General features: G+C 37.6%; 1 protein-coding gene across 4 annotated transcripts; it reads right to left on the minus strand.

The window, feature by feature from the left end:
• Positions 1 to 5,976: 5,976 nt before the first annotated feature.
• On the minus strand, positions 5,977 to 8,277 carry LOC143554964 (protein DETOXIFICATION 46, chloroplastic-like). 4 transcript variants are annotated; one of them, XR_013139119.1, is made up of 4 exons: positions 8,194 to 8,277; positions 7,272 to 7,315; positions 7,057 to 7,194; positions 5,977 to 6,312 (listed from the first exon to the last, which is right to left on the minus strand). XR_013139119.1 is itself a non-coding variant. In XM_077044613.1 (4 exons), exons 1-4 carry the CDS (start codon positions 8,214 to 8,216, stop codon positions 6,274 to 6,276), a joined length of 234 nt encoding a protein of 77 aa, XP_076900728.1. In that variant the 5' UTR covers positions 8,217 to 8,277; the 3' UTR covers positions 5,977 to 6,273. The 4 variants fall into 4 exon arrangements, 2 of the variants coding, with proteins under 2 accessions (XP_076900728.1, XP_076900727.1); XM_077044613.1 differs by having other exon boundaries at positions 7,057 to 7,184; XR_013139120.1 differs by lacking the exon at positions 7,272 to 7,315 and having other exon boundaries at positions 8,194 to 8,267.
• Between the last annotated feature and the right edge of the window lie 3,427 nt (positions 8,278 to 11,704).

Below are 11,704 nucleotides of genomic sequence, written 5' to 3' on the forward strand. Positions count from 1 at the left end.
GAGTCTTCAGCTTGAGCTCCCTCATCCTCCTCATCTTCTTCAATCGGCCTCTTCTCCTGCGACCTGGAGGGCTCCAAACCAGTCTCGCGGAGAGGGCTGCGCGTAGGAGGAGGCGAGGGAGGTCTCGACGCCGCCAGTTCGGCGCGCAATACGACTTCCTGCTCCTTTGTAATCCCAATAAGGGGAGACTCAGCACTAGCAGGAGCAGGAGCAGAACCAGCGGCGCCGGCAACGGCGCCAGGAGTGTCACCAGCAGCTTGTACGCCAGCTACAACTCCTATGAACAAATCAACAACAAAAAATGGTTTATGATTTGATCAAAACAAAAAATTCAAAAGACAATGGCGCAAAACATACCTTGGCGCAATTCTGTTCGCGCGGCGAACATCGCCATAAAGTTCATTCTACCCTTTTCTGAGGGTAGAACAGGGGACTTCGAAGCAGCCCCCGGCGCAGCCTCAGCATCTTGTTGCGCCTGCGGCTGATCTGCTACCGTCGCCGGTCCTGCAAACATTCAAATGCGAAAAGATTTAATAATAATTCAATCAGAATCGCCCTCATTGAACCATTATGGGTAAGCAAAGTATACCTTTCGCAGGCGCGACACTGCTTCTCTCTTCAGCCGCGCGAAGGGAGGAGGTCACAACACCATACCTCAAGTGGACAGGAGGTCTGCCCACTTTCACAGGCAGGGAAGCTAAAGAAACCTTGGTGGTAAACACCTGGGTTTCCTCAGGTCCCTTCGTTTGAGCATGGGGATGAGCGACAGGGGTGTCATCTTTCTTCTGTTTCTTACTGCCCCCTGCGCCAGATTTCCCCTTAGCTTTGCGCTTTAGTAGGGGCGCCTCCTCTTCCTCCTCCTCCTCTTCCGCGAGCTCCAGCTCGTAGTTTTCGAGCGCATCTGCAAATACAAGCAACAGAACTGTTAATAAACTTTGGTATTCTAAAGGAATAAGCATAAGTGCGAAGGCTTACCAGGCGCGTCGCTATCAAAGTCAAATTCCAGATCCACAGGGATGAACATGTCATCGAAGCGATCTGGGAAGCCCACCTCCCCAGCGCCCAGCGGGACGGAGCCACCCTCCACTTGATCGTCGTAGGCGGCGTGGAAAAACTCCTTGGTTACTGTGCAAAAACAAGACAAATAATATCAGCAAAGGCAAATTTTATTAGCGCGGAAATAAGGCAATGCGATAACTTACGCAAGCCGTCCACTTGGATGACAGGCTCCGCCGTGCTGTCGGCCCACAGCTTACTCATGCCGACCCCCACCAGCGCCTCCTCGCGAATTTTCTTGGCGGAGGATGGTTCGGCGGTCAGTTTCTTAACCCAAGCGCCGGTTGGGTTCTTAATAACATCCGCATCCGCGGGCGCAGAATCGATTCGCGCGCATCGTCATGCGGATGGGGATTACACCAGCCCTGATGTAGAAGAACCTCTCAGACCAGTCATGAAGGCTCTTGAATGACACGGTGCTGCACTTAACCTTCTGACTGCGAGGAATAAAGGAGATCCAAGAATCTTGGATCTTGGGCTTGTAAAAAAATTGAAAGCGACGAGGGGTGGGCTCCTCGCGCTGTGATTTGCACATGAACTCGAAATGAGTCATGCGCACAAGTCCAAACGGATGGACTTGGGATATATGTATCCCGAAAAACCGTAACACCGCGCCTACAAACCTTGTCATCGGAAGACGAAGGTTGCAGTGGGTGAAAAAATGGGTGTACAGTGAAATATAGCCGGGAGGCGGGTCCGCCGCCGTTTGCCCGGCCACAGGCAACATGCAGCCAAACACAGGGAGAAAACCCTGTGACGAGATGAGGCTATCGAGATCGGCCTGCCTCAGTTTGCAGGGGATTTCATTCCACCTTTTCGTGGCCTTGGTCCTCCCTACTTCTTCCGATGTGGTCTCAACAACCCTCTTCCCCTTGCCCTTTTGCTTCAATGTCGACATCACCACAGATTTCACACGGCGTCTTCGAGAGGCAATAGAGGTGATGGAGGGGTTAGAGGAGTCTTAGCTATCAGACATACAATAACAACAGCAACAGATAACAGGGTATCTGGAAGAAATAACCAGAAAATCGGAAAGACAGAAGCTTTGGAGTACACAACAATGAAGATGAAGATAAAAATTTTTCCTAAGGGCCTGCTTTTATAGGCCCAGGAGAGAGAAAATTGGCAACTGATCGGATTTCACGCGCCCCCACTCGCAGGTGTAAGCCAAAGAGGGCGCGGCACGTGTCCCTAACACTGTTGAGGGGACATAAAAACGTAACGGCACTGCCACGGAGCAGAGACGCGCCCCCACCCGCAGGTGCAAACCAATGCGAGCGCGACACGTGTTCCAGACAGCTGTGCGAGGGGACATGAAAGGCAACTGTAGCACCTCGAGCACACGAAACGTCTGACACGTTTCCGGCGCACGTCACCACCAACCAACCACGTGTTTGGACACTTCGTTTCAAACAAATGGATAGAACTTCGCGCAAAGATGGAAACAACCAATAAAACGACAAAACCCCATTAAAAAGACCAAATCAGTAAGTCTAATATCTATCTTACCGCGCTAGCGCGAGATAAGACACACATTAGACTGGGGGGCTTGAAGAGGTATGTACCCGCCTCAACATCGAGCGGGGCGGGTCAACCCACAAGATATATACAAGACATTAGAAATCAAAGATATTATCAAGGCACAAAGCCAAAGCCTATGCGCATGGCGCATACAAAACATGCTCAGGCACACATATGCTCGCGCATCACATATGCGCGCAGCGCATCAGCGCGCGGCGCATATCACATGCTCGTGCATATCATATTCGCGCATGAAATATCTGCGCGTGAGAATAAAGAGAAGACCTCGCGTATCCTCAGGATGGGCGCATATCACACATGCACATAATCAACCTCGTCCTTATCCAAATCAGGATTAGGGCAACCTTGATTGTGCACGTCAGACAACCTTCCAGAAGGCATCTTTTTAAGGAATAAGGATATGCTGATGTTGACAGCTGCCAAATGAAAGGTCGACAACTCAGCATGACACATGTGCTACCACGTGATTACAACCAACGAGAAAGCGCCAGGTGTCCCAGAGGACACGTGGCGCAGTGCGATTGGAGGAGGCCAACGAGGCTGAGCCCAATCAGTGGAAACCCTAGCACTATAAATGCAGCATCAACTCCACTTTGATGGACACATTCATACTCAATCATTGACAGTTACAGGCAGTGATATCACATTCAATCATATTGAATTACATTCACTCACAGTCAGTTACATACAAAAACACAGTCACACAATCATACAGTATTCAGCTATTAAGCAATACTCTCCAGATTCCCTTACTCTCACATTATTATCTTCTCCTACATATACTTATTCTCACGCCGGAGGGTTACCCCAAAGAGGACCCCTCTGTCCCTTTCTGAGGGGTAAGTTAACGGCGTTGTTCATTTTGTAGGTGGAAGAACACAGATCCAGAAGAACCATCGGTGAAATAGTACAATCAAAACCCGAGGAAAGTAGATCTGCTACCAGTGAGTAGATCCACGTTTCTTCAGTTACCATTTTAAACCCTAAACCGAAACTTTAAATAGAGTTTTCAAAACCGTAGAACTAGAGGTGGCAAATGAATGGGTTGGGTTGGATTGGGTGATGGGTCATAATAGATTTGGGTCAGGATGAGTTTTTTTTTTAAAGAAAAGTTAGGATAGATATGAAATGGATTAGGTTAATCTATCTTGACCCAAGTAAAGGTTAAAATACAAAGGGTTTTAAAAACCCATCCAAAAAATTCATTAAAACTAATAAAAAATAACTCAAAATATAAACTAAAAACGAAAAAGGCAAAACAACAAAAATGTTTCCTCCGTCGTCCTCGTTCAATAAAAAAAACTCTGGTTTTGTCTCTGTTCAGGTTCGATTTTGGTTTTTTTTCCCGTTTTGGTCGGTTGTTCGGTTTCGATGTTTTTGGTTTCTGTTCGGTTTTGATTTTTTGGGTTTTATTCGGTTTTGTGGGTTTTGTTTTGAAACAAAATAGGATGGAGCTTGTTTTAATCCATTCTAACCCACAAGCAAACTCATTCTAACCCATAACCGAAAGTTATTAGCAATCTTCCAACCCATTTTGACCTACTTGAAAAATCATTTTGATCCATCCTAACTCATTTCAATTGTAAAAGTTATCAATGTTGACCCAAATTAAACAGCCCATTTGGTATGTCACCCTTACGTAAAACTATGAACTGGATCATATAGATCTTAACCGATTAAACCACTAATTTAGTTCATCTTTGGTACTGTAAAGTCGATTTTGATCATCATTCCCCTGAGTATATATATGTTCGATATAGCATGGACCATTATTAGTGATTTTAGTGTCATCATATTACTTAAGATAATTAGATTTACTTAATGCTAAAGAGAAATGCGAATAATATTAATCTCTCTCGTAGAAGTGTAAAGTTGATGCTCGTTCAAAACTATTATAATTTCTAGTATCAGGTAACATTCATGTTCAAGAGGGTAGACCGGACTAGGGATGAGCATGGTACCGTACCGATACCGACCGGTACCGGCGCCGAAAATACCGATCCCGAAAATCGGAAATTCTTGGTACCGGTACCGAAACATTCGGTTCGATACCGGTACCGAGGGTAAAAAATCGGGAAATACCGTTACCGTACCGTACCGTACCGTAACGGTACCGTACCGATCCCGAAACTTAAACTTTGATACCGATTCGGTACCAGTACCAAATCGGTACCGATTTTGCTAATCTCTAGACCAGACAACAAGTGGGGCCCACGAAGAGGAAAAATATGATTACTATATTTAGAAGGTTTTTGGAAATTGCCTATAATATAGTTATTTTTTGTTTTGTCGACAGTAACTGGTCATTGGTGGTAACTGGTATGACATTATCAGTGGGAATTGGTCAATTATTAAGGACTAATTCTTGAGTAGTAACTACTTGATCAACATTAACTATAATCGAAATCGATGCTATTAGCCTATCATATCAATGCTAACTTTGGCAATCAATGGTAACTTAGTTGTCGGTGGCGGAAATTATCTATTAGTAGTAAATATGTTATTGCCGACGAGTTTCTACTAAAGGTAACCAAATAAATTTAGCTTCTTTTAACCGCCTATTGCTTAAGGTAAACAGATAGTCGTTAATTTTTTGGACCACCTACTAACAAACTTTCTCACGGAGCACTGCATTATCTCAACTATACAATGTGATGGTTCCACAACTGCAAAACAAAAGTACTTGGTTTATTTCTGAAACATTTTTTAGAACATAAAACGCATACTTATTCACGATTTCACGTCCTTCTAAATCATCTCATTAACAATTTGATATTACTATCAAAATATTTCAATCTAAAAATAATTATACATGATTGAAAATTGAAATAGATATTTATATGCTTTCATACTTATGAAAGCTACATGTTTGCATACATTTATCAATTGATTAAGATTAATATCTTTTTGTCATACATATGACTTCTCTGTATGTGTTGCCGATCTTATATGCCTATCATTACAAATAAAAAGCCATTTAATGGCATATAAAAAGTGTCACAAGAAATCAAAGAAGTGCTACTAAAGAACCTTATTGGAATGAGTGACACACAAAAAAAGTGCCACTAGAAGCGCTACCACTAAAGCCTTTTAGTGGCACTTTTCTCGTCTGCCGCACAAACTTTTCGGCTTTTAGTGGCACTTATTTTCATGTGCCATTAAAAATATTTGGACTTTTAATGGCATTCTTTTCCATATGCCATTAAAACATTTTGGACTTTCAGTGGCATTTTTATCCGTATGCCATTAAAATATTTTTAGACTTTTAGTGGCATTTTTTTTCCATATGCCATTAATAACATTTTGGACTTTCAGTGGCATTTTTATCTGTATGCCATAAAAACATTTTGGAATTTCAGTGGCATTTTTATTCGTATGCCATTAAATTATTTTTGGACTTTTAGTGGCATTTTTTTCGTATGCCATTAATAACATTCCGGAATTTTAGTGGCATTTTTATCCGTCTACCAACATAAAATAAAAATAAAACCGTCAAACATAGAAATTATAATATCTTGACCACAACTAAAAGTTTAATCGCATTCTAAACACACACCAATCGCATTCCATATGCATATTATATGTCTAATAACTCTCAAGTCAAGTCAAAAATCAATCATATAAAAAGAAAAATAACAAATATTCAAATAAAAACTAAAAACTTCATCACACTTGTTAACCTCTTTCACCATCTTCAATCTTCATGCAAGGTGCCTAATAAGAAAAATAAAAACTTTTCAATATGTAAATAATATGGACACTAACTTGTGTAGCATACTTAATTATTAACCTAAAATCGATAATAACCTATTAAAATCAACCATCTCAACGCTTGTGAAAAAGCTAAACTAGCCCGAGCCTAAAAATAAGCTCGTTCTATAAACGAGCCCAAGTTTCATTGTCGAGCTCGAGGCTAACGAGGCAAATATTTTTATTATATATATATATATATATAAGGTAAGGATCCTAAGAGAACCCTTTGCAAATTGAGAACTTTGAGAATCATTTCGAACCACTAAAAACACATTTAAAAAAAATATTTTAAAAAAATCATAAAACAAAAAATAACAAAAATTTTAAAAAAGTTAAAAAACCAAAATTCTTATATTTCATTCCGGTTTCATAAAAAATACGTCGTATTATACACATGTATAATTTTATTTAATCTTTAGTTATGTAATATACACATATATACAGTATCATTTATCTTAAATTATACACATGTGTATAAAAAAAACATGTAAATGTACACATATGTATATATTATACACATGTGAATCAACATTTTCTCTATTCAGAGTAACCGAATTGTTAATTAATGTCGTTATATATAGAAAATGGAAATGTGTAGTTCAGAGAATCGCATTGCAACTAGTTCGAACAGTTATAACTAGTTGAGAGAATTTGGTCACTTTTTTTTATTTGGCCCGTTATCTTTTTGGAAATAATGATACAAACCTTTGAAATCATCATTATAAATACCGGAGCAGCAAGTTTGAATATTTGTACAAGTTCATTAGCCGATGGAGCCGCAACCACATAACCATTATACCCTTTATCTTTCAGAGCTTCAACCATCATAAATCCTGCAACCACCTACAATATGTGTGAGGTGTCACACGACCTATACGACAACTTAATCAATCCATGTTAAACAATTTCATTAATCATACCTGAGACACCATTGTTGCCCATGCGGCTCCTGCAATACCGTACCCTAAAAATAAGCAGAGCACCACATCACCAATGCCATTAATAATACTTGCAACTGCCAGAGCCTTCAAGGGTCCCCATGAATCCTTCATTCCCAGGCTGGTTAAAAAGAAATATTAAGCCTGGCAAAACGAGTGGGTCGGTTCATGAAACAGTTAAAACTGGGGTGGGGTCAAAACTAGGGTGTAAGATAGCCGAGCTGCTTGTGAGATAGTCGGGATCGGCTAGCTAAAAGCTCGAATCAAACCAAGCTTAAACGATCTCGAGCCTAAATAAGTGTGTTTGATAAATGTGCCCGAGCCAGAGCTTCACTTATCGAGCTAGGTGGTGAGCCTAAACGAGCCTAATATTTATATATAAGTCTTACTTAATATATTAATGATACATTTATATACCAGTAATTATATATAGAATAAAATAAAATAAAATAAACTAATATATTATGTTATATACAAAAATTATAATATAAGGAATGCAAATATTATTACTATAAATGTATAAAGTAGTTGACAAATAATAAACGAGTCGATCCGAACCGAGAAGAGCTCGAGCCTGAAAAACTACTCATGAGCCAAGCTCGAGCTTTAGAAATAGAACTTGAAACGAGCCGAGCTCAAGCTCTCATAAGTTAAACGACCCGAGCTTGAGCCTAGGCGAGCTTGGGCTTAGCTCGGCTCGTTTACATGCCTAGTATAACTGAACTGAATCAATGAAACCAAAAGTATAACCTGAACAAAATAGCCTATATATTTGTTTTAGGCTCTTTTAACTAGTATTGGTCAAAGAAATTTTAACTTGTTAACGATCAATACCTAACTACAACTAAAAAAACATTATTATAACTAGGTGTACATGTACAGTCAAATTAGGTTAAATCGTAACCTTGTCCATTTGTAGATCGACATTCTTCGGAATCTGATTGATCACCTTGAATTTTGCTAGTATCATCACCTTGATTTTCATATCGCTCATTATCTACAACATTTTTTTCAACAGTCTCTTCCAAGTCGTTAGAAACTATACATAGCCTCTTGCGTTTACCCATACTATCTATTAAAAAACATATAATTCAAACATCATTACTAGCATATTAATTATTAAAGAGCGTGTATGACCTTATCATTCACTAGCATATTGAACCTAACAGCAACTGATTGATTCGATAATCGATTACAACGATCAGTCAATTAAAAAATAACTAAACAACAATTAAATGATTCAATAATTGAGCTAAACAATAACCTAACATCTTAATCATACAGTTAACCTAATTTCAACTAAAATCTCAATCACAAATAACAATTAAGCTCAATTGCATAATAACAATTCATAACAAATAACCTAATTTCAGTAAGCTCAATTGCATAATCATAATTCAGAACAGTTAAACAATTAAGCTTGTATTTCAGTTAAGTACTTAAAACTAATTTCAATTCGTAACAATTAAGCTCGTATTAATCTAGATATTTGGTGATGTGTAGACAAATAAAAAGATAGGATGAGCTTAATGGTTTATAATCTTGATATATTAATAGTTTTTTTTTTGTTGATAGACTTAATGGTTTTGAAGTCAAAAGGACTATCGATATAATATGAACGCTCGTTTAAAGTTTAAGTGAGAGTTGATCATTTTAATTTGGAATAGTTATTAAACTGTGCATATATTAAATGTGATTTAAGATAATTTAGAGAAGAACCAAAATTAAATTGAAGGACATAAACTATAAGTGATCTCCCATGTGTAATGTGTGTTTCGGTTTGTTTACGCGTATACAATTATAATTATTCACATTGAAAACATATTAACATATAATCATTCACATTGAAAACATATTAACATATTCTGACTTACTAAATTTTGGGTTCAACATGTCCCTATAAGTAAATATTACAAGTGTAAGTGTAAATATGCCACGCCGCTCTTGAACTACTTGAGATCGGCTCGTTAAAAATCTGAATCAACTGAGCTAAAATGAGTTAAAACATGAGCACGAGTATAAAGATAAGTTTGTTTATAAAACACACCCGAACCCGAGCTTGACTTATTGAACCTGTGTCGGCTCGCAAGCCTAAACGAACTTAATTCTATCCAAAAAGTACTTATTATAAAGATATATTCATTGTTATAAGAAAGGATAGACATATGCAAAGTGCCCTTAAAAATCTAGATTAGTGACACAAAAGCTAAATGGCATTAAAAACACATGACACTAGAATTTTAATGGCATAAGCAAAGTGCCACGAAAATCATAAATTAGTGGCATTTAAACTAAATGTCACTAAAAATGTGTTATAAGCAAAGATGACGTACGCAAAGTGCCATTGAAAACCTAAATTAGTGGCACAAGAGCTAAATGCCATTAAAAACGTGTGATGCTAGATTTTTAGTAGCATACGCAAAGTGCTACTGAAATCATAAATTAGTGGCACTAAAACTAAGTGGCGCTAAAAATGTGTTATAAGCAAAGATGATATATGCAAAGTGCCATTAAAAACCTAGATTAGTGGCACAAAAGCTAAATGTCATAAAAACACATGACACTAGAAGTTTAGTGGCACACACAAAGTGCCACGAAAATCATAAATTAGTGGCATTAAAACTAAATGTCACTAAAAATGTGTTATAAGCAAAAATGGCATACGCAAAGTGCCATTAAAAAACTAAATTAGTGGCACAAGAGCTAAATGTCATTAAAAACGTGTGACACTAGATTTTTAGTGGCATACGCAAAGTGCCACTGAAATCATAAATTAGTGGCACAAAAATTAAGTGCCACTAAAAATCTGTTATAACAAAGATGACATACACAATGTATCATTAAAAACTTAAATTAGTGGCATATAAGCTAAATGTCATTAAAAATGTGTGTCACTAGACACGGCCTTTTATTTGTAGTGTATAGTCAAAAAGAACCTTTTGAACAAAACGTTTATATATTTATTTTTCTTCGTTTACAAAATTAATTCATTAAAGCGTCACAAATACAGTGCTAGCTACGTCACCTCGTACATAAAAGAAAAAAAATGCACGTCACCTTGTATTTTTATGAAGTATTATAAATTTATAAATACAATTTACTACTTAGAATTTCAAACACTTATTTAAGGGAAAAAGGGAAAAAATAATAATGGAGCCAAATTTTATGGATATGCTTCGAATGCTTATGATTTTATTTACTATAAAATATTCGTCTATGTTGATCCTGATGCTTTCTTTGTCGAGTTTTTCAAACTTTGACTTCTCCAAAAAGATCGATGACATCCATACATCAAACGTGTGTGTGGCGGATCCAGGAATTTTTCCGGGTGGGTTCACTGTTTTTAGATGCTCTAACTTGATACAATTGAACATAAAACTTTTCGGGTCGGTTTGACGGTTTGGGTAGGCTTAACGATTCGTGTCAGCGGAGGTTCTTCACGTTTCAACGAATTAAGATCTAATTCAAGTTTCAATAAATTAACAATCTAACATAACTAACTGTCTAAACTAACTTCAACAAATTTCAACATCAAATTTAATTCCAACTTTTTAGAAATTTTGCATATTTCCTTATCATTGCTTGAGTGAGCAATTTTTAAGTTCTCATCCTTTATCTCATGTGTGTTGTGTCTTTAACACGATCCGTCACCTCTGAAAGGATAGAAACTTGATATAGACTATGGCGATCATAGTATACAAAAACAAAAATAAGAATAAATTGCTAATCTCTAAACTATGAAGCTTAAACGTGTCTGTAATATTATAACCCGTCTAATAACAAAAATTGAAAATCAATTTAAAACATGACTGATGACCCTAAAGTTTATGTGTTTCTATACAACTTCTTAATCCAAAATAATATTAAATCAAAAGTCAAAATCAAATTAATAAAGTTTGAATCTAAATTAGTATTTAATCAACAATGGTTACATTTCAGAAACCAATTTGATACACAAATCAGAGTCCTCGAACTCTTTAACACCATAAAGTAAATAATAGAATTCGGGAAAGATGTTAATTTTTTTGCATCATGTTTGATGAGTTCTCCGGACTTTATTGTAATAAGAAGTTGTCTTCCATCAATATGAGTAAAAACAAAATGAAATTCAGAAAGAGTTTAGGGAAACTGACATCATGCGCCACATAAGGATTTTGCAATTCAATAAAAAAGTAGACTTAAAACCCTCGAAATGGGATTCGAACACGGGTTCTTTAAGTGGGGAGGTGGATGTTTTTCCACTGGACAATGAACTACTTTGCTTATGAGTTCACTTAACATTTTATGTGTGGATTAACTCATGTATTTTATATAGGCTTTACATTTAAATTCCGAAACTCAGTGGGTTCCCGTGAACCCACACATTATACACTAGATCCGCCCTTGGTGTGTCAATTCATGTGTGAACATATTTT

The sequence above is a fragment of the Bidens hawaiensis genome, unplaced genomic scaffold (genome assembly GCF_021521415.1).
Source record: "Bidens hawaiensis isolate Kalapana, Puna unplaced genomic scaffold, B.hawaiensis_p1.1 tig00017939_1, whole genome shotgun sequence".
In the NCBI taxonomy this organism is placed as follows: Eukaryota; Viridiplantae; Streptophyta; class Magnoliopsida; order Asterales; family Asteraceae; genus Bidens; species Bidens hawaiensis.